Source organism: Aulonocara stuartgranti (assembly GCF_965226115.1).
Source record: "Aulonocara stuartgranti genome assembly, chromosome: 12".
In the NCBI taxonomy this organism is placed as follows: Eukaryota; Metazoa; Chordata; class Actinopteri; order Cichliformes; family Cichlidae; genus Aulonocara; species Aulonocara stuartgranti.
Window position 1 is genome coordinate 35,234,571 of NC_138948.1, and position 23,082 is coordinate 35,257,652.

At 44.8% G+C, this 23,082-nt stretch overlaps 3 protein-coding genes and 1 long non-coding RNA gene across 8 annotated transcripts in view; 1 reads left to right on the forward strand and 3 right to left on the reverse strand.

The window, feature by feature from the left end:
* LOC309718865 (ribosomal biogenesis protein LAS1L-like) overlaps nt 1-10,944 on the forward strand; it is a 76,853-nt gene extending 65,909 nt beyond the window's left edge. Inside the window, exon 2 of the mRNA XM_082554474.1 lies at nt 9,781-10,944. The gene's annotated coding sequence lies outside the window, so the exon portion shown is untranslated. The remainder of the gene's footprint in view (nt 1-9,780) is intronic.
* The window catches only part of LOC309718875, a 236,129-nt gene that overhangs the window by 146,420 nt on the left and 66,627 nt on the right, over nt 1-23,082 (reverse strand). The window lies entirely within an intron of this gene.
* On the reverse strand, nt 3,233-4,794 carry LOC309718874 (fatty acid synthase-like). The gene is made up of 4 exons (XM_082554485.1): nt 4,559-4,794; nt 4,330-4,428; nt 3,638-3,889; nt 3,233-3,510 (listed from the first exon to the last, which is right to left on the reverse strand). Exons 1-4 carry the CDS (start codon nt 4,646-4,648, stop codon nt 3,373-3,375), a joined length of 579 nt encoding a protein of 192 aa, XP_082410611.1. The 5' UTR covers nt 4,649-4,794; the 3' UTR covers nt 3,233-3,372.
* Nucleotides 12,169-16,235, reverse strand: LOC309718867 (ribosomal biogenesis protein LAS1L-like). The gene has a single exon (XM_082554476.1). The coding sequence runs from the start codon at nt 16,038-16,040 to the stop codon at nt 14,583-14,585; it is 1,458 nt and encodes a 485-aa protein (XP_082410602.1). The 5' UTR covers nt 16,041-16,235; the 3' UTR covers nt 12,169-14,582.

Here is a 23,082-nt window from a genome sequence, read left to right on the forward strand (position 1 = left end):
CAGACATGGGAATTCTTTTCCTCCAGGCAGAGTAACAATCAGTCCATCTGGTGAGCACATGATCGTGGCTCCCAGCTTCACGAGCAGGTCCCTGCCCATGAGATTTGCAGGCACCTGTGAGGACACCACATATTGATGTTTCAAAGTCTGTTTTCCCAGCTTTGTCAATGCTGGATCTGTCAATGGCAGAGTCATCGGTATCCCGGAAAAACCGACCACATTAACTGTGTGACAGGAGAGTGTTGCACTGTCTGGTGTGTCTCTTAATGTCGAGTATGTTGCTCCAGTGTCTACCAGAAAGGGCAATTCAGTGCCTTCCACGGTCATCGACAGCATGGGTTCTGCCGTCCCCACGCTGTTCGATCTCTCCGGGCTCATCTGTTTTCTCTGCCGTTGCTCTGATGGGACCTGCAGGGTGTTTTTGGTGACGTGGAGGTTTGCACAGTTGCTGCCTGTGGTGTGTGTAGAAATGTTCATGTTCTAGTCCCACTGTGAAGCACATAGACGTGTCCTGACTTCCTGTCTGTCCCACACTCTGTTGTCTCTGTTTGTTGCTGCCAACAGTACAAGTCATCTTTGCAGATTTTACTGAATTAACAAAAACATTTTTACTGAAAGACTTATTCAGTAAACACGTTTGTTACACTGAGACTGAAAAAGAGATCCCTGTTTACGCTCATAGAAAACGAGCCTCTGTTTTACTTTATTGAAATCATTTCTAATCACAGACAGGATCAGCAGCGTGCAGCTGCAGTGAGGTGTTAGTAGAGGAGCTGTGTTTGTGAGCTGTAGTCTGGATCAGGTCTCTGTGGGAGACTCGGGTTACAGTACTTCTGAATATCACACAGCACATTTCTTCAGAATCGGTTGCTGTTTGCTAACATTTGACCTTTGCCCTTTTAGGCTGCCCTTCTGGCGCCCGTCGATGAGGACTTGGGATCTGACAAGAAGCAAACTGGGGGAAGCAGCAGAGTACCAGACTTCCCTCCTCCAGCAGGCCGGGAGATCTTGTTGCGCACCTGTGTGCCGCGACTAGCAGCGTACTCCAAGGCGCTGCCTCAGCGGCTCTTCTGTGTCCTGATGAGGGAGGAGTTTAGGTTGGCCGGAGCCTTTTCCACAGACACGTCCTTCTTTTAAGTCCTGTGAACAATTCACACCTGGGATAAAGATAAGTGAAGGACACAGGATGGAGACTTTCACATAAAACAATAAAGCTGAATTGAACTAAAGTGAATAATTTGAAAATGACTCAGTGTTTTATCAGCGACACGTTACCGCAGCCTTTTAAGATCACTGAACCTGTTACTTCAAAAAACAACATGTAATGTTGAAGGGGACAAAGAGTTAGTTCATGTTTGACACTGATGTTAATCAAAACTTCCAAGATCCAGGTTGAATAAAACAGCATTAGGTGTGTGATTTCACTCTGCTCCACACACCTGCGTGCTCCAATCAGAGACACCAGAGGAACAGGTGATGAATGTGATGGGGAAGCATACGCAGGTGTGACATACAGAGCCGTGGGAATTACAGGACATTATTACTGTTGATATATTCTCAGCGATCAGCTGTTAGTGAAGAGCATGAAAACCTTACTGCACGTCGGTCAGCTCAACTTAGCTCGCTGGATAATTTACTTGTCAGCTTGAAAACATTTAACTTTAACAAAATGTTCACCAACACGGGTCAGTGTAGGTCACTGAGTCATCCTGCACACTAGCCCTGCCCCGCCCACCTGTGTTTATACACCTCTGCAGCCCCTCCTCCTTCAGCCGGGACATTTGTTCTAGCCTTCATTCATAAACTCGGCTTTCTAACATGCAGCTAAAGTTCAGTCTGCATGCTCGACCCACATACTCCTGGTAGCTGAAGTGAAATACTGCTGTGCGTAAGGGTCGGGCGGGTGACCACGTCACCTGGTCATGGGGTAAATGCTGCGGCCGGGTTCAACTCTGACCTGAGGCCCTTTATTTCTCCCTCCCTGCTTTGCTGTCTGGTCTTCATTGTGCTATTAAATACAGACAAAAAAGTTTGTTCTCCTCCTTCCATCACCACCTTTGTTGCATGTAGAAAAGTGTCATATAGAACCAGTCGTTACTTTAATGGTCTGAACTAAACGGTCGGGTGGCGCCAACAGCGACTAAGAATTTTCTGGGCCAACAGGATTTGTGTTTCAGTCCCTGATAAACTGACCCATCCTCTAAAAAACAAAACCCAAAAACTATATTTACAAGATAAATGATCAGAAATAGTAACGACAACAAAAGCACAGGAATCATAGATCCAACGGGACAGGCTCGTTACAATGAAGGAAAACACTGAGCGACTGTTGAGGCCCTTATTAGTCCTACAAAACATAACAGAAATGTTACAATAAAACACAGAGGCCTTTATTGTCACGTCCATCGTACTGTGACTCCTCAGCACATTCATCTCCAATCAGCAGCTTCCTTCACTGACCCAATCACAGGTCTCAGGCCAGCTGTTGTACTCAGGTTTGGATTATTTGCTGAGGTTTTAGATCTCTGGACCAAAGCCTTTAAAAGGAAACAGTTTCTCAGAGGTTACATCAGTAAATATGATCTCACTGTTACAGTGATCATTCACATCTCTGATTAACCTCTGAAGAGACACATTTGGTCCTTAGCGACGCCTCTGTCACAGGCGTCTGTCAGAACAACAGCGTGTGTTTGACACAGTCCATCATGAAGAGAAGCAGTTTTTCTTCTGAATTAGTGAAATAACTGGTCTGTAAATTACAGTAACACGAGTGTCATTGTTAAAACACAGTTTATGAAACACTTAATTTGTTGTTAACTTATTGACAACGTAAACATTTGCTGGTTGCCACTGTAACTGATGACTGTGTGGTCACATGACTGAAAAGTAAACAAATATCACAAAATAAAGAAATGCCTCCAACTTGTGTTACGAGTAGTTAGTGTGCAGAAACACGGCTGCAGGGTCAGCCCTCCCTCCACAGTCGCTCATCAGGCTGGTCGCAGCGCGTTTGCCTGTCTACTGATGTCTGCATGAGCAGAAACACCAATTTGAGTGATGTTATGTAATTCAGGATTCAATCAATGTGTCAGTGTTTGTTACTTTGTTACATTCATTTTTTAACCACGTTATTTTGTTGTGGGATGAACTTCTGCAAACAACAACATATGGCAACAAAAAACAAAACTTGCAGTTAGAATCGATGGAGCTGTGAGATGATGGGATGTCGACTGGTTCACTAACCATTAACATTTGGGATATTAGGATAACAGTAGCGTGTAAACATAAGCAGTGCAAACACTTCCTATAACGACACATTTACAGTCTAGTTTGGGGAAAGCTGAGGAATTAGGGTGAAGAGACGGTGGATGTTTAACCCTCCCTTGGTTTGACAGCTCGCTCAGCCAGCGAGTTATGAATGATGTTCTTGATAGACTCCGCCCCCGCGCCTTCTAGGAAAGTGTGGTGATCTCCCTTGATGACGTGGACCGACACCTCGCCATCACAGACCTGAAGAAAGACGCAGTACACAGTTTGAACATTGGAAGGCTCAGACAGAGTTTATAGAAACACACACAAGCGCACACACGCACAGTGAAGATAAGTACTACAGACTGATGTAAATGTGCATCGGTACCTCGCTGAGCTTATAGTCAGCTCCCAGGTTTTGCTCATATTCGCTGCTGGTTTCGGCGCGCAGCAGCTTCACGCTGCCGTGGTATTTTGCAGTAGGTACATATGCATCAGCAGCCTTTAGCTTGTAGTAGAAGGCGGAGGCTGCAAAGTGCAGTGAGTCTCGGTCGATGTCCTTGTGAGCGGAGGTGATTAGGTCCACGGCCACACTGACGCGTGCATTCAGGTCTGACAGCGGGAGCAGAGTCTCCAAAAGCTGTAGGATGTAACCATGGAGACGACTGTAAGTTCATAGCAAACGTTACCGCGTGCTCGCGGAGATATTGTTGTTTTCAGAAAAGTAAGTGACACATAATTAATGAACATCACAGATCTTATGTATATGAAAATGCAAAATGAAGATGTTTTGATATTCAGGAGTTACAAATGTCAGCTTTCAGTGAGAAACTGTACGAAGGTTTGATTTAACCGCATGTTTTACTTTAGTCTCCATAACAGCTCCAAACATCACATCATTGTTGAGTCAAACCTGCACCACACACAGACTGTGCTGGAACAGCAGCTCCAGACTGTGTTACAGTCACCATCTTTACCTTACAGGCGCCGTGAGGCAAAAGCTCAGGTTGTGTGGCCTTTAACGCTGATGCCACATAAAGGAATACTTGTGTGTGAACCTGTGGGTCAGAGACAGTATACCTTGTTGTATTCAATGCCAGTGAACTGCTGGATGAAGGCACACAAGGCTTCAGTCTCAGCCTCAGACTCGTTGCCGGGTGTTAGCTTGGCTCTGTAGCTCTGCAAATCAAAAACACAGTTAAACCTGTTCACATGCAGATCATGTGACCAGAGCTCATCCTTCAAAACCAACATCACACACGCTATACAGCATATACATGAAATAAAGATGCGCGAGTGTTTCTCTGACCTGTGTGTACGCTGCCACATATGAATGTGAGCCATCAAAGAGAAACAGGAACTCCACAGGCTGATTCTGGGTCTGCAGCTGAGAGCACATTTCAAATGCTACACAGGCACCAGAAGAATATCCAGCGACTCTGTACGGGCCGTCCGGCTGCACCTGCCTGACGCAGCTCACGTAGTAGGCAGCCAGGGACTCAATGCTATCCAGAGGAGCAGCTGCAAAGGAAACACATGAGGGGAGTTAGTTTGGCTGCACAGTGACATAAACAGCTGATGCACAACATGTGAGTGACAAAGGTCTGAGAACAGAACCACAAACTTTTAAACTGTGAAACAAAGAAAACATGAAATCACATCAGGTCTTTGGTTTTCCTCAGGCCATTATGGAGGGAGCTGTATATGTACAAGTGTTTGTAGTTTCACCTTTGAACAGTCAGACTTTCAGCTTTAACACATTTTGCTGTTTAACAGTTACACACGTTTTGATACACATGATTGTGACACCTGGTGAGGACGCACACTCATCATTTGATGACAAGTAAGGACACGTAGTTTCCACGATGGTTCAAAGTGTTGATTTTGTGTTTTAAAGTTTTTCTCTGTGACTGTAAAGTCATTTTAATATGAGCCCCATTATGCTGACAAACCCACGCAGACGATGCACACAGCTCAGCAACACCAACAAGCCTGAAACTCAAATGACATGAAAAGTTATCCATGAGGCGCCAAAACACAACAACAGCTGCAGCAAAGGCTCTTTGTACTGTAAGATGAAGATCCTACAAAAGTAGAAGCCTCACAAACCACATGTAGACTGGTTGTGCAAACTCCCACAGACCCTGCAGTCGAGAGGATAACAAGCTGCTCCAGTGATCATGACCAGGACACAAACTGCTTCCTCCTGAATCAGAGGCCTGACTGACAGACACACCCTGGCATAGAGGAGGCTGAGGAGTGTGACAGTTGGAGCACACGCTCAGGTCTAGGTCTTTAAACAGGGGAACCACCACCCCAGTGTGCCAGTCCAGAGGCAGCATCCCAGAGCTTCACGCAGCGCCGTGTCAGCCAGGACGGCCCTGCAACACCCAGATCCTTCTCATCAGCCTCAGGTCTGTCCTAAATCCTAGCAGGAGCTACCACGACGCGTACCACAAAATGCATCGCACTGGTTCTTCCCAGTAGTTGGAACTGGTTGTCTGCTTGCCAATGAATCCTGCTTATTGGTTCCACTTGTGCTACAATCAGGACGAATTGTAGTGGGTTAGGGTTAGCTGGATATGTGCTGGATATGTGGTGGAGGGTAACTGCAGGAGAAGAAGCTAGTGGGGGAGTAGAGCAGGGGAGGATGTGGGTCCCCGGGGCCTGCTGGAGGGCAAGGGCCATGCCCGATGTGAGTAGCAGCAGGGCCAGTGCGCCCAGGAGCACATCTTTTTCGACCGTAAGGGAGACAGGAGGCCGACTCACTGCCTCGGCTAAATGGAGAGGGAATTTCAGAAGGGCCAGGGCACAAGCATGGACCTTTTTCAGCTGTAAGGGAGACAAGAGCAAGGTGTGACGTAGGTCCCCGGGGCCTGCTGGAGGTCCAGGTCCACGCTCGATTTGAGTAGCAGCAATGGCCAGTGCACCAGGAGCACATCTTTTTCGACTATAAAGGAGACAGGAGGCCGAACAGGTCTCTGACCCTTCAGCATAGACAGGTGGCTGAATGGGCCCCTTGGGCCCTCCAGCCGAGACAGACAGCTCAAACGGGTTCCTCTGACCCTTCAGCGGAGACAGACACCGAACCAGCATGTGTGGAGACCTCTGGCAGTGTGGACACTGGCTGGAGCTTAGTGGCACATTGGCTTGGCTCAGGCAGTGGTATGCAGTCCTCAGAGGGCTGAAAGTGTTCTCCAACACATCCAGCAGAGGACAGAGGACTCTACTAAAAAATCCGACTCTACTAACCTATCAGAGGCTGCTTAAGATCAGAATGCAATCATCTGCAGTTTTCTTCTTAATTAACAATAAACTTAGTGTATATGTACTCCTAAATTTGATGAAAGTGATAAATAATAGACAGCTCTCTCTCTCTCTATATTCTGACATTTAACTAATTCAAAAGATATTTCAATATTTATTTATCTAAAACAAAACAAGTTAGAATAGCCTTTATTGTCATTGTACAGAGTACAACGAAATTGGAGTGCCACTCCCTTGGTGCAAGTTTCAATAATAAATATAAATGTAAAATATAAAAAGTACAAAAAAACAATCGTAAGTACTCAAACAATAGTTTGTACAATATATACAGGATAGCAGCATTAATATAATGACAGTATGAATAGCAGCATAATATAATGACAGTGACGGTATGGAATAGGTTCAATTGTATTTGTTCTTATTTACTACGGTGATAGCTCTGGGAAAGAAGCTATCCCTGAATCTGTTTGTCCTGGTTTTATGTGACCTGTACCGTCGGCCTGACGGTAATAGTTCAAACAGTTGGTTGCTGGGGTGAGAGTAGTCCTTGATGATATTGCCAGCTCTGCTGAGGTACCGAGAGTTTGCAGTGACCTCCATGCTGGGCAGAGAGCAGCCAGTGATCTTCTAGTTGCAAGTTCACTCTAAATTGATGTTTAACAGAAAAAAAAAATGTTTTTATGTTTTTTCCCTAAAGTGTATGTAAATATCTGGTTTCAGCTGTGAATATACTGCTGTGTATTGAAATTCCTCTTGTTTTGCATAGAAATATACTGAACAACATACAAAGCATAATATATAAAATAAAATCTACCTGAGTTTTTTCTTTGAAAGAAGCCACTTGTGTCAATTGTTGTGTTCATCAGTACATAACTGAAACCGATTACAGTGCTTTGTTTAGCCGTGGAGGGAAACAACTGAAAATATGAAATAAACACACATGTAAGCTAAGACTCTCTAAAAAAACATCATTGTTGTTGTTCGGATTTTCATTTCCCCATTTGTTGATTCACTCCAAGAGCAAGTAACGTAATATGGGTCAAGTGATCAGTTTGATATCAATCTTTTGTGATACACCGTCATATTTACATTATTTGTACAGTATGAATGATTTGCTTTGGTACCTGGTCAAACTTAAGCTCTCCTCTGTCTGCCTGTCTACGCTTCTCCTGCAGCAGTTTCTCCCCCCTCGCTCACATGCGTAAGTGCTATGCTCAGTCACCCAGTGCCTGAGCTCAGATCATACCAAAATTAGGGTGAATTTACGACTGTGCGCTATGTGCTTCGAATATTGTGTGTAGTTTTTTGTTTTATACAGTTGGCAGTCAGGCATCAGTAACAAAATCACCAGGCTCACAGTAGACAGATTCACAAGAAATTCATTTGAGCTTAGAAGGAATAAAACAAACAGAATCCTTAATTAAGCTTGCGTTAGATTGCAAAATGGTCCCAGATGAAACAGTCTTAACAACACGAAATGCACAGTTCTTTTGTAAAGGTTCTTTTTATTTGGAAGGAAAAATAAGCACAGACAGAGTCCCCAGAAGTGTCCAAAAAGTGATTTATTAAACACACACAGTTATACAGTGTGGGAAGCCGGTCTTCGATCTTCTCTGCTCGTTACAGAAAGCTTTATAGCCTAATATGACGTCAGAACATTTCCTAGAACTCAGCTTCTCAGAAACCTAACACTTTCTCAGGCTTTATGTTCCCAGATATGGATGAGGGAAAACATCTGGTCTAAACAATTGTGTGTCCGAGTGTGCAGTTTGTGAGATTGTCTGTCCAGGCCAACAAAAGGTCGCTGTCCTCATCTGACTTTACTTTGGGCCGCCTGGAGCCACAGAGATGCTGGTGGTTTTTGCATAATAGAATATTACAGAGGAATGTGTCTTATTCTGCGTGCTCTGGAATACAAGATTAAGCAGATTTACTAAATGATAAATGATACATGATAATGGTGATGATCAACTGATACTAAGTGATGCAGACTAATGAAATAATAATGAAATAATGGCAGTGAAATTACATGTTTTTCTTGACAACTCCTCCTCTTGGGCTCGCTTGCGAGCCCAACTTACACCAGGATTTGTCTCACTCCTCCGTCCAGCCTACAATCTCCCTCAAAGGCATCATGGACTCCGGCGCAGCTGAACCTGCTGAGCCTGAGCTCAGGGCTCTCTCCAGCATCTTTACTAAAAGCCGCCGGACCAGAGGGATGAGACAACATCCAATCATCAATATGACAAGAAAAACAACAAAAGAAAACATGGCAGACATAACAACACTCTTCCATTGCCCAAAGACAGACGTGAACCAGTCTCCCGGTCCAGTGTTCACACCTGATTGCTCATGCATGGTTTTAGATAACATTTTCAGACTCTCAAGCGCCCTAGTAACCGTACCGTCTGGTGCAGTATTGTTGGGTATGAACGTGCAACACATGTCCCCAAACATGGCACAGACACCACCTTTCTCAGCCAACAACATGTCCAGGGCCATTCGATTCTGGATTCCCATTAACGACGTCGGGCCTAATTGTTCCGCAAGGCCTTCTACCGCGTCCCTAGTGAGATTAGAGAGTCTCAACACATTATAATGGACATAGTTAATGCGATCGACATTTTTATTCGGAGTTATCCATAGAAACACACTTTCAAAGCCGGCCGCTATCTGATTAACTAACTTATACTCATCTGGAACTCCCCTGGGAACTCCTATTGAGTCAATCCAGGTTGGCGAGTCCCATCTTGGGTCATATTTGTGCATACTGTTGCGAAATCGATCAACTTCAGACCAGACAAAAAACAACGGAGGCTCCGGAAAAGTGCAATCAAACGATGAGTTTTATTATCACAGGAGAACAACCAACCGTCAGCATACAGAATGGGTTGCTCTGACAAAAATACACTGGGTTCTGGTTTTATAGGATAACATATCACACCTACGTCAATACAGTTCAAAAATACAGGGTGACAGATGGACAAAAGTTCAATTCGTGCAAACAAGGGTACATCACATATACTTTTAATAACTATAAACTGACATATAACTTCTCCTTTCTTCATTACTTGCCTTTTAAGGTAATAAGATGTCATCCACAGATGTCATCCAGGATGCCAGCGGGTTTTCAATACCTGGGCCCTGTGCTTCGTACGTCGCTTACTACATCCAAGATCAAATGAAACATCCAAGACCAAATCATCGCGCTAACTCTGAGCTCGCTATTCCGGTTCCCCGAACACACCTGTTGTTGACGATTAGTATAGCTGGATGAAGTAATGTGAGATCACTGGGTGGCCCAACAGGGGCTACGCATCGATAGTAGAAACATTGATCGGCAACCCTTTGATTGGTCGGCGAAAATGTCGAAGGAGCGCGCTCGGTATTTTTCGGCAGCAGAGCAAGAACTCTTGAGTGAGGGATTTCAGGAGTTTCAGAGTTTAATTAAAACGCAAGGGAACACTGCAAAGGCTGCAAAAGCAAGGAGAGAGGGCTGGCAGAAAGTTGCTGACAAATCAAACTCGTAAGTAATTCAATAATAACAATAATAATGGAGTGGATTTATATAGCGCTTTTCAAGGCACCCAAAGCGCTTTACAATGCCACTATTCATTCACTCTCACATTCACACACTGGTGGAGGCAGCTACGGTTGTAGCCACAGCTGCCCTGGGGCAGACTGACAGAAGCCAGGCTGCCATATTGCGCCATCGGCCCCTCTGGCCAACACCAGTAGGCGGTAGGGTAGATTTATCATATCACACCATATTATCCAATATTATATTACATTATATTATATTATAATATGTTATATTATATCCCCTTTCACATTAGAGCCACAACAGGACCCACTAGAACATGGGAACAAGTAAAAGTGAAATATAAGAATATTCTACAGAATGGTAATATTTATCACTTATATTGCTTGTCGTCTCTTGGAAAGAGACCCTGGAATACTCTGTTTGTTCATAACAGCAACCAAGAAAAGGGCAGAGCAAAAAAAAAGACAGGTGGTGGTCCTGCACCCCCTCGTCAACAAGTTGGTTAAGTGAATAATACCCTCACGGGAAAATCGATATCTCTCTATGAGCACACTGTCGCGCTGAGCTAAAGGATCCTGTCTGTCCCGCAATATACGCTGAATTCTGAGGACTCTCCTTATCAATCTTGCACCTTCCGCAATGGGTTGCTCGCGTAAACGGACAGGATATGACTGCGACAGACTTCCCAAATCCACCTTCGCTTTTATAGCCGTGGTCTCTCATCTTGATTACACGAAGTAATTTACAATTACTACTCTGAAATATGAATTACATCTGTAATAATCACATACATGTAATAGAATGTTAATAGTACATTTCCCTTTTTTAGGGAATGACCTGTATGTATCTGTGTGAAATCAATAAAAGGATCAAGTGCTGCATTATCTTTAGTTACATTGATGTTATTTATTTATGGTGAAACAGTGGTGGAATATCGCTGTTGCTTTCGTATGAATGACGCGGACATACCTGCGTGGCCGCGATCTAATCCTGTTTACATAAAGTAAGCCTGCTCCCCAGCAGGTTTACGCTTACGGCTCTGTTGCTATGACAGCAAGTCCCGGATGGGCTTCGGGGAACCGAACGATCCAGGATCACGCGAAATCGTCAACAATCTCATCCAGCTAACTCACTTAGCGCGGTACGAAGAACAGGCCCCTGAGTGCTCATGCATGGTTTTAGACAAAGTTTTCAGGCCCTGCAGAGCTCGGGTTACTGAGCCACCTGGGGCAGTATTATTGGGGATATACGTGCAGCACATATCTCCAAACATCGAGCACACACCTCCCCTCTCTGCCAATAACATGTCAAGCGCCATCCTATTTTGAACTCCCATCAGAGAACTTGGACCCAATTGTTCTGCGAACCCCATCATGGCGTCCCTGGTTAGGTTAGAAAGTCTCAGCAGATTGTAATGAACATAGTTAATGCGGTCAACATTCTTATTAGGTGTTACCCAAAGGAATATACTCTCAAATCCTGCAGCTATCGGATTCACCAGCTTATATTCGTCTGGAACTCCCCTAGGCGAGTTCAGGCGAGGATCATAAGCATGTGTACCTTGGGTCCCTCTTTTGACCAAAACATGTCTCAGACGTCTGGCGGCTAGAGTACGTGTGTTGCGTTGTGGAATAGCCTTTACCTGATTCCCAATCAGCATGAGTGGAGCTCCTAATCGCACCATCGCACATGTCCCTACGCTTCCTATAGGAACATGAACCAACAGAGTATTTTCCCCACGATAATAATAGAGCCCACTTCCTGCCCAGGTTCCAATTACCGTGCTAGGGCCGCTTACATTGTTGGTGGTTCGTCCCTGAAGTGTGACGGCACACCAAGTTGGATCGATCTCTCCCACCTTGTACTTTTCATTATCAGTAGAGAACTTAAAACATGCATAGTTATCTTGTTTTGGCATAAATGGTCCCACTGTTGTCTGACACTTTCCATCTACTACTGGCTCCTGTACATTTAATGACGTCACACAAATCTAACATGAATGAGCTGGTAGACCCTTTAACATAGTTCAACTCTATGCCATTATTTCTGCTGAGACATTCATCACCTTTACCTGACCCCTCGCGCTTTTTTCTTTCTAGCGATCCTGTTTTAGGACCTACAGTCTCAGGAACTGCTGGGCTGGACTGGCCTCCGTGTTCAGACAAGGGGTCCGGAGTGCCTTGCAAAATACAGACAAAAGACAACAGAGCCATGGTTACTATTATCGCATATAATACACATGTAGTTGTAAGGAACATTTTAATACGTTTCTTCCCATTACGTGTCTCTGATTCGGTTGTTTGCATCATGTTATATAAACTTTGTATTCTAGACTTGTTATATAGATTTTAGATTCTGGACTGAAACTCCCCTCTTTGTGGAGCCTTTAACTTATCACTGCCCCTTTCTGATGGCGTGACGACCTTCTCCGCTGCTGCTCTTCTTTCTTCAGCCTTCCAGGTGGACTACTGAATGGCCTGTTGCACAGGTGAGAGGGTTTATTCTGCCTCTGTTTGTTGACACCTGTGTTGGTTGAAGCCTCTTCCTCAACCAAGCTCTCATGTGCTGGTGCACACTGCGACCAGTGATACCAGGTGTCGCCCTTCCCTTTCAGTTGGACTGCTGTAGTTGTCCTGGCAACGACCTCGTATGGACCAGTCCAGCGTGGCTCCTTCCACTTGCGTTTGAGCACCTTCAGCCACACCACCTTTGCCTCCGGGGTCGCCCTGTCCACAGCGTGTAATCCAGATGTGACCTGTTTGCGAAACTGGAGATTCTTGCCACCCCTGTGGTCGCTGTGTTACTGGAATGTTCTCCTGTAAAGGATAGAAAACAAAAAGCCTCTCTCTGGTACACCTCACTAATCTACTGTGTTCATCTAATGTTCCCTTAATTATTCAAAGTTGGTTCAAGATATCATGTTCTGGGCTCTATCCTTTATATTAACTTTACTTAATCTAAATGCTCTTTATGTGTGTAAAGAGTTTATCTTCTAACCAGGATTCAGTTCATTTTAATCCTTCAACTTAAACATGAAAATAACAATGTCTGCCTCAGTTTTACCATATCTAAATCATCAAACACCCCAAAAGTCCTAAAATGATCCTAAACCCATTTCAACTTAAACCTTAAATCCCCCCTTTATTTTGACACATTTCATGTGTCAAAATAATGTACAAAACTAAAAATGCTCAGTTTTCCCCACTCATGATCCAATCTATGTCATGAAAATGAACTTAAAACAGAACAGTCATCAGTCATGTGCTTAGCCTTAGTCCAGTCTTTACCTCAGTGTCCAGTTGGTCCAACCTTAGTTCAGTTCGTCCGTCCAGTCACCGTCCATTCATACGTATTCACACCAGGTATTTCCTCTTTCTTGCCGAGACAACAAGAAACTGTTCCTCTTTCACAGTTGCGAGTAAACATAACTAACCTCTCACCTATAAATGATTCTCTCTAACTAAGTGTGTGTGTGTATATGTCGTCCTCAAATGCTCTCTCATCTCACCCGTTGCACTTCTGACCTTCCACCAGACCAGAGGCTCATCAAATAGCCTCGTCTAACCTGCTCCTCAGAATAACTTAGACTCTGCTTTCATTAATGCAAACTTTCTGCAACTTAGTCTTTCTGAAAGACACACACTGTTTAAACCTCTGAATGCAATATCAATGCTGCAGATTATATTATTAATGCAATGGTGACAATGACGATTATTTAACAATAGCAGTAAAATAATTTCCCTGCTCCACACTCCCTCTCTCGACCTCTGGTACACCAGAGGTCGCAATACATTGTGTCCTCGCTCTGACCCTCTCTTGTGGTCCATCCGGCCTCGGGCCTCCAGGATCCTCACCCCCTGTGGTCGCCGAGATCTTCTGCAAAGGAAACAAAACACCTTTTCCTGCATCTCCCTAACTTATCATAGTTGGGACTCTTTAATCAAAAGCCTTATCCTAATTATGTTCTTGACTTATAGACTTGTATTTATATATATTCTTCAACGTTACTCATCATTTTACCACTCTCTTAAAACGCTGACACTAACTTCATTTTAAAACCTCACATTTCCTATGTTATAACCTGTTTTTGATATAGCCTTTTTATTTCATTTTGCTCCTTTTAATGTAACAATACCTTATAATTCTAGTTTATCAGACTTAATCAAAACCTATGCTTTCCTTCCTTTGGTCCTTCTTTAAATCAGAACATTTTGTCTTCTGAAAGTTTTATTTCTGCTTCTGCCAACATGTTTAGTTAACGAGCTCGACTGGACAGAAACAATCACAACTGCTGAACCTGCACTGTGCTCATGGTTAAAGCTCCCACAACATTTTGTCTTCTGAATATTGTATTTTTGCTTCAAAACTGCTTCTAGCACAACAAGAGTCAGCGGAGGCTGGAATGACAACAACAACAACAATCTTGTGCTTAACATAAAACATTTACCATTTAACATAAAACAAAAAATAACACAAGTAACAAAAATAACACAAGTAACTTAAAAAAGCTTCAGTCCACATTTCAGTTTGTTGAGCTCGCTGTTGCTCCAGAGGAGGCCCTCAGCTGGCCGGGCTGGAGCCGAGGCCCCGGGGATGCTGCTACGTGTCTGAGGGCAAGTGCTCTTTCAGCCTGCACGTCTGCCCATTTGCGGTCCTCACTTCTCTCCGAGTCCATCGGTGAGGAGTGTTGCATCTGGTCCAGCAGCATACTCACAGTATATATGGGCTGCTGCTGCTGCAGAGGTGTGCTGGCCTCTGAGCGCTCTGTCTGTGTGTAGATGGAGCAGAGCTGGAACAGCTTCTCTCTGGTTTCCTGAGGGGGGGGATGCTCCATGTCATCCAGGACTAGCTGGATCAGGTGAGGTGTGCTGATGCAGGGGGCATCCAGACATGCAGAGAGAAGCTGCTGCCACCTCAGCTTGATGCGGTCGATGAAAATCCTGTCCTTCATTCTGGCTTTCTTCTGCAACCTTGTCTCAAAATGATATTCAAATTTGTTGTTGTTGCAGAGGAAGACTTCTGAAATCCATGCAGAAATATAGAAACACCTGTGACCGTTGGGCTCTTTGCTGAGCAGCTTCAGTTCCACAAAGAGCTTCTCCAGGAAGAGGTGAATGAAAGACGAAGAGTTAAGCATCTTTAGCAGGGGCAGCCAAAAGCGCAGGAAGGTTTGTGGGACTCTGGGCTCAGTGGGACTGGCACTGTCAGATGTTGCACAGCCTAATGCTTCCAGCTGCTCCATGGTAGGAACAAGAAAACCGTCTTCCAGCAGCACATCAATCAACAGCTCCCTGGACCCCAGTGCAAACTGCTTGATCTCACCCAGCAACGAACTCATGTCTGCTAAGGGGGCCTGCCACAAGCTCTTCCCCTTGTCTTCAGGAGACCCATCATCAAAAGCTTGGTACTGGTCCTTCTGAAAAGAGATCAGCAGCTCCCGAGCGTTTCTGCAGGCATCCACTTCTTTCTGCCTGGCAACGAGCTGCTCATCGGGGCCTCCTCCCAGCTGTCTGGACCAAAACTCCTGCTGGAGCCACTCCAGGGCCACCTTACATCCCTTTCGGCACCATTTCAAAGAAGGAAGAGTCCCACGCATGATTTCGTGCCTCAGATCCACCACCCACTCGGGGATGTTCAAGTTTCCAGCCAGTTGCCTCAGCGGCTGGGCCTTTCTCCCCTGCTGGCGATCCGTGATAAGATTAACAAATCTTACCAGGGCCGTCCCGTACATCAGGGTCAAGTCATCTCCGGTAAGCTGTCCGGACCGGTCCCGCACCTGGCAGCGCACGAGGTCTGCTGTGCAGTCCACGGCCACGGGAAAACTATCAGCGCACCTGGCCCTCCAAGCCGATATCCTCTCTAACGCAAACCTCTGCAGAGAGGAGTCCATCGAGTAAAGGTAGTCCCGAACCTGATCCCACTCCGCTTTGTTAAGCCAGGCTACCACATGGCGTGTTTTCTCAGAGCCCTTTTTATTCATTGTGCGCGCTCCGGACCTCACGCTCAATCTCTCACTCACCGGGAAAAGCCGCTCGCCTCACGCAGAGACCACTCGCAGATTTATATGACAGAGGACCGCGTTCAGAGCTTCGAGTTTTACAGTTGCTTGTCGCACAGCAACCAGGAAATGACGCTAACGTTTTCTTCGGCTTCGTTTGTGGCTGACGTTCACCCTGCGGGCACGCTGACGCCACCTGCTGGATTGGAGGATGGAGCGATGGTTCTACAGAGCGCTTATTTACATGATGCTGGTCATAAACGAGCTTTCTTTGGCTATGGTCAATGGCGTGTCCAGCGGGGTGGCCTGGGGGGGCACAGGCCACCCCCCCAACCAGACTGGCCACCCCAGGTGCCACCCCAAAGGCAAAACAATAAAATTCAATCAAATATCAAATGTCCGATTATGTTTTCACGGTGACGCTCAGATATCCGAGTGTAAGTGAATGCAGCATCGGCTTCTGCGCTATGTGCATCACGTTAGCAAAGGTAGGAGAGCCAAGCACGAAAGACGTCACTGCAGGAAACAATTTTTCGGTGAAAGAAAATGAGGACAGAATAAATGTCCCGGTAAGTAATATTAAGTTTGTTGAGTTTAGTAAACTTCGGCGAAATTAGAATACCAAGGAAAAAATAACACTTAAAGAATTATTGCAGCCGTGGAATATTTCAGACAGTATGCTACAGAGGGGAGCTAACATAAGAGTTATGAGTTATAAGATGTAATCTAAGTCGTAACATTGCTGTATGGAGCTGCAGATTTGGTTGCAGGTTAACATAGCTGGACTGGCCATCGGGCTTATTTGACTTATTTTTTATTTTTTTTGTAACGGCATGAACAATGAGAGGTGGTGGATTGGCCAGATGCAGGTCGATGTGTAGAAATAACTCCGTTGTTTGGTGGTGGCTATGGCGGGGCTTCCACAGAGGCAGCAGGTGGATGAGGGAAGGGGAGGCAGGAGGAGAGCCCCGAGGCAGCCGCCAGTCCGAGTGTCAGGTGAACTGAACTTCAGGTAAGAAGTTATGACCTGCAGTCTATCTGGGTCAGATATGAACTAAGTTTAGGTGGAGTTTATTTTCGTTGTGCTGACTTTTTACTGTCAGTTGCAATAACTCATACTGCGTTCTAGCCAGCTTGGAGTTTTTATACAGCTGTTCGGTTGCTATGATGTTACTGATAGTGAACTTTATTTTATTCATAAGGTTAGTTAGTAGAGTTGCCAACGGCTCCTTAAAAAAATGGAATGGTCCCTCAATCAGAGAAAATATTACACGTTTCGTATTGAGCTGAGAAGAGACGCAGTTTGTCCCGAACTTCAGCTAGAATGGAAAAAGACACAAAGCTGGATTTATTCTGTCTTTACGCTGCACAGCTGCCTCTTCTCTCATCCTCCCTCTCCTGTTGCTACTTCAATCATGAAACTGATCGATGATCAGCTGATCGGCTTTTCTCTCTTGTTTGTTTATCGCCCACTTTGCGCCAGAAAGACGAAACCAGCAGATGTCGCGCTAAACAACAGCAGCACGTTTAAGCTTGATCGGCTGTTGTTAGAATTTATTTAATATTAATTTCTAGTATCAGCTGATGTTTGCTGGAGCCACAGCTGTAAAGCTGCTGGTCATGATGTCGGTTTGGATATCTGGTGAGAGGGAAACGTGAAGACCACCCACCAGGATCCTTTTTTATGTAGCTGACAGCTGGTAACTGTGCAGGGGCGGGTCTAGCAAAGTTTTGCCAGGGGGCCAGGTAGGGCATTAACAGGGAAAGGGGGCACAAAGAAATACTTTTCTTTCCTATTCTCATTTAAAATATCTAGCTTTTATTAAATAATTATCTAAATCTTACAACCAAAGTTTTTATCTGACGTAAAATGTATAGAAATCATACATATACCAAAAAGACTGTACATCACTGTCACAACAGGGTTTGTTTTCATTCAAAGGCTTTATGGCTTTAATACCTGGTGGGTCGGTCTGTAGTCAAAATGCCCGATTTTCTGTCCCAGTCCAGCCCTGCAGGTTATACTGGCAGTGTCACCATGCCAGCTGAATGTATTTCATCATCAGCCAGTGTTGTTCTTTATCAATATTACCAAAGTTTACCATAAGGCAGCATAGAAAGTATTTACTTGCTTTCAGGTTTTATTCAAATATTAGTCTTTTCAGTTGTTTCTCCACTTTTTTCCTGTTTCAAAATCAAACACCAGTTTGTGAGAAGATTATCTTCTTTTTTTAACAGGCAGAGAAAGTTTTGCATTGGAATGGCTAATTTGTCAATTGTTTGCTACAAATGTTCGTATTTTAATATTCAAAAATGTTTTTGCCCAAAACATATGTGCAGTATATGTCAGTAAAAATACTATGCAAATATTGCTGTCCTTGAATGCTGAGTAAACACTGACAAAGCACTGATTGTATCTCTTGTACTTTATCAACGCAGTATCTAAAAACTTTGCACCGTAGTGGTTAAAATCTCATTCTAATAAGAGTTAAAAGTGCATTTGGTTATTAGGTTTATAGGATTATTGAATTATGGTTAAGGGTTGGTAGAATTTTTTTTTAAAAAACATTATCTGCCAATTAAATCTGCCACCCTTCTCCAAATCTGTGCCCCTACCTGGCCCCCCCAACAAAAATTTTCTAGACACGCCACTGGCACCTTGGAGGGCAGTTGGAAGTCTCTCAAGCGTCTGAGGTGGTAGAGACGCTGACGGGCCTTTTTCACCACGGAGTTGATGTGACAGGACCATGACAGGTCCTGCGTGATGTGAACTCCGAGGTATTTGAAGCTGTCCACTCTCTCCACTGGGCACTCGTTGATGACGGGGGTCTGGTAGTTCCTCTCCTGCTTAGTGCTGAAGTCCACTATCAGCTCCTTTGTCTTACTGACGTTTAGAAGGAGGTTGTTCCTCTGGCACCAGTTCTCCAGATTCCTAATCTCCTTCAGGTAGGCCGTCTCGTTGTTATCAGAGATCAGGCCCACCACGACGGTGTCGTCAGCAAACTTGATGATGGTGGTGGAGCTGGTAGTGGCCACGCAGTCATATGTGTACAGAGAGTAAAGCAGGGGGCTCAGAACACACCCCTGGGGGGCTCCAGTGCTGAGAGTGGTGGAGGCTGAGACATGTCCGCCCATCCTTACTGCCTGTGGTCTGCCAGTTAGGAAGTTGGAGATCCACTGACACATAGATGAGCTGAGTCCCAGATGCTCCAGCTTGGTGGTGAGTGTGGAGGGAATTATGGTGTTAAATGCAGAGCTGTAGTCTATGAAGAGCATTTTAACATAATTCCCCCTTCTAATGTCCAAGTGAGTGAGTGATGTGTGGAGGAGATGAGAGATGGCATCGTCTGTGGAACGATTTGGACGGTAAGCGAACTGTAGTGGGTCCAGTGTGTCTGGTAGTGAAGAAATGATGAAGTCTCTGACCAGGCGTTCAAAACACTTCATCACTACTGAGGTGAGGGCTACAGGGCGATAGTCACCAGATTGGACACCAGGGATCAGACATCAGTTATAACAGCATCTGTCACCAGATTGAAGAGGGTCTCAAAGAACAGTTTAATGATGCCGAAATTGTGATGTCTGTCATGATATAAAACCTGGTAATTTCAAAGACGTGCTAATGAACAATGATGAAATGACTGTAGAGGACAGTAGAAAGTAGAGCTCAAAGTGTCATGGTCTGGAGTCTGGTGACTCCATGTTCATGTTTTGTGTTTATTAATATTTAGAGTTTTCAGGTTTGTTGTTGTTTTTTCCAGTGTTTAGGTGTTCTCTGTGCTTCCTTTGTGTTTCTTGTGTTCATCTCATTTTACTTTGACGGTCCCGTGTCTCATGTCAGCGTGTCTAGTTTTGTTTTCCCTTGAATGTTATGTCTTATTACTCCCAGCGGTGCTCCTAGCCCTGGGTTTCTCTCTATCAGTGTCACGTCGTCCCCTCACCACTCCTATGTGTATGCGTTTTTCCTTCCGAGTTCCCTAGCTCTGTTAGCATTTAGTTTCGAGTTTTGGTTTGTTTTTTGCAAGTGTTTTTTCATGGTGTTTTGCAAGTGCAATAAAGCAGCCTCCTTTGGTTAACACTTTGAGTTCGAGTCCTGCATTTGGGTCTACATCCTGCCTGCCACACAGCCGTATCATGACAGAACAATGTGACCAAACAATGGACCCAAAAGTGGCTGGATCATCCTGAGGAGAAGTATTGCTTGGTTTCCGGTCTCCCCTGGCTACTGAGTTCCCTTCATCCGCTTATACAGGATTTTCTCCTTAACACTTTGCATCTTCACTCACCAACTGCAACCAATCACCTGCCACCTCCGCCGGAGGATTTGCTGCCTGGCCTGCCGGAGGACTTGCTGCATGAACTGCTGGACGTAATGTTACCATTAGCAACTTTGACATAGAGGCATGTGGCTCAAGTCACTTCCATTAATATTTATGTGGCGGGGTGTGGTCAGTGGTGCAGCTGCGGCAAGGTGGACACACCTGAGTAGCATCAGTGATCATCTGTATTAAAAGGCTGTATTGGGTCTTGAGTGTTGTTGTTAGTAGTGTGTATGTTCGGCTGCAAGCTGAAAGGCTGCAGCCGTGTCTCTAAAAACACCAGCCACCAGCCAGGTGATAGTACCTGATACCTGGTACTTTTTTAGTACCTACTCCGTCAGGGTTCCAAGAGATTTGAGGTGATGCCCAACAGTGTGAGCATTCATCCATCCACCTATCATCCAGTAGAGTTAGAAGTCTCGCCTGTATGGGCAGTTAGCTGCCAGTGTCCATCCCAATTATCAGACTCAAGCACCCACCAACCATCTGGGACCAGCACCATTCTTTAGCAGCACAAAAACCCATCATAAATCATTCCAGTATTTTTTTTTTAAATTTATTTATTTGATTAGCATTCAAATCTCTCAATGAATACAGAATAAAGATCTACCACAAAGTAAGAATGCACGAGATGTATCTGGGGGTGGGCGTCCGGGTACACACCGGCTCACTCCTTGGCGGCCGCTTATTGGGGCTCGCTCGGGCCACTTTGGAGGTGGGGTGCCCCCGGCCTCTCGGCCTGGGGCTCGGTCACTCAGGCACAGCTGGCTGCCGGCGGAGCTCACGGGCGCGTCACTGCAACTCCCCCTGGCTTCTGCTCCGCGGCTGCTGAATGAGCTCTCATCTGGGACTCTCCTTAGCTCTTACTGGAACAGTGGCGCGGCTGCCCCTCTGTGGGTCTTCCTTGGTCTCTTGTGTTCTGGGGGCCTCTGGATGTCTGGAGTTTTGATCTCCTCCATACCTGCTTGATACCATAGAGGACAGGGCTGTGGCTCCCCACACTCTCTAGCAGATCATTACATGGAGAAACCTTTGGAATGCAAGCATGCTGATCCACACAGGTATGCACACAGGTGTACACATGGGTATTCACAGATGCGGACTACAGCTTTCTTGGTTGCTGCCTCAAAGCACACTGTGCACTGTCTATCTTGCGTGCTGCACAATATCGTTTATTATTTAGTAACTATTGATATCTATGACTAGCTAGTTTATTGTGATGGTGCTTTTTTTTTATTTTTTTTATTATTATGTTGCTCTTTGTTGTTTGCTGTCTCCCCTGTTTTTTTTGTTTTTCTTTCTCTCCATACAGGTGACCCAGGAGTTTTTTTGTTTTTTGTTTTTTTTTCTCTCTTCCCCCCCTTCTCACCGTCTCTTCTCCCCTTTGGTTTTCTTTCTTCCTCTCCCCCTCTTTCTTTCATTCTTTCCCCCTGTCCTATTAAAAAAAAAAAAAAAAAAAAAAAGGATGACAAAGGATGAACTGAAGCTCCGCCATCACGTGATGTCACATGCTGCTGTTTCTGATGTCACTTCAAAAAAAAAAAAAAAAAAAAAAAAAAAAAAAAGAATGCACGAGATGAGGCTAATCAAAAAGGTACTGGCTGAAGCACATGCTTATTATGCCAAGCCTTTTAACAAAAGATCATTTAGCATGCAGCTCATGTAGATAGAGCTCGAAGCAAAAGAGTAAAACAAAACAAACAAACAAAAGAACAAAACAAAACAAGTATAAACCTCATTCCTCCCTTGCATACCAGCCATCATACATAACTGCACAAAAGAGAATGTAAAACTCCTTCTATTCCAGCCCCACCAGTTAAACTCACAGAAAGATTGCAAGTGTCATGGATGCACCAGATATCCGTCGTGGGGATGTGGGGACTTTTGCGAATTTTGTGCTGCAGATTTGTGCTCTTGTTGGTATACTGAAGACCCTTGGTCTGGATGGTTAAGTGAAACTGATTTGCGGTTCTCACATGTCATGACTCCTTAGTAAGCTGCCAGCTGAAATGAGGTTTGAGTTTTGGAGACACATGTGACTGGTTGAAGCTGAAAACATGGAAACATTTAGATACTTGGTAAGTTTATAGCAAAAGGACAGAGAGAGGACCATCCAGAAATCAGCACCTGAAAGAGTCAAAGCCAGTAACACGCACAGCCACTATACTCCATGGCACAGAGAATCTGCTGGCAAAGCAGTCTATTGAGCTACTGAACTGCAAATCGTCTGCTCAGAGCAAGAAAGGCCCACTGAAAGCCTACTGTCCATACTGCAATACAGAGGACTAACATTCAAATCCTTTGATAAGGTTCAAATCATAGACTGGGTTAAGACAAACCAACATTGCTGGTGATGTGAAAGATCACATCTAGCAGTACAGTGCAACCTGAAGAAAGTGTGCACCATACATCAAGTCAAACATCTCGGGATCCTACATGAGGTCAACATCAAGAGTGTGAAGGAAGGTACTTTCCTGGTGAGCTCTGCCACCGAAGTCCTCCAACTAGACAAACCTTCAGACCTCTCCTGTGTTCTGCTTAAAGTGATCAAAGTCCTACTGAAACATGGAGACATGACACTGGACACTTATGCTGTCTTGCATGATGGCTCTGACTGCACCATGCTACTTTCATCTTCAGCTTAGCAGCTAGGATTAACAGGCACTCCTGAGGACCTTTCCATGAGAACTAGCAAATATTTCATG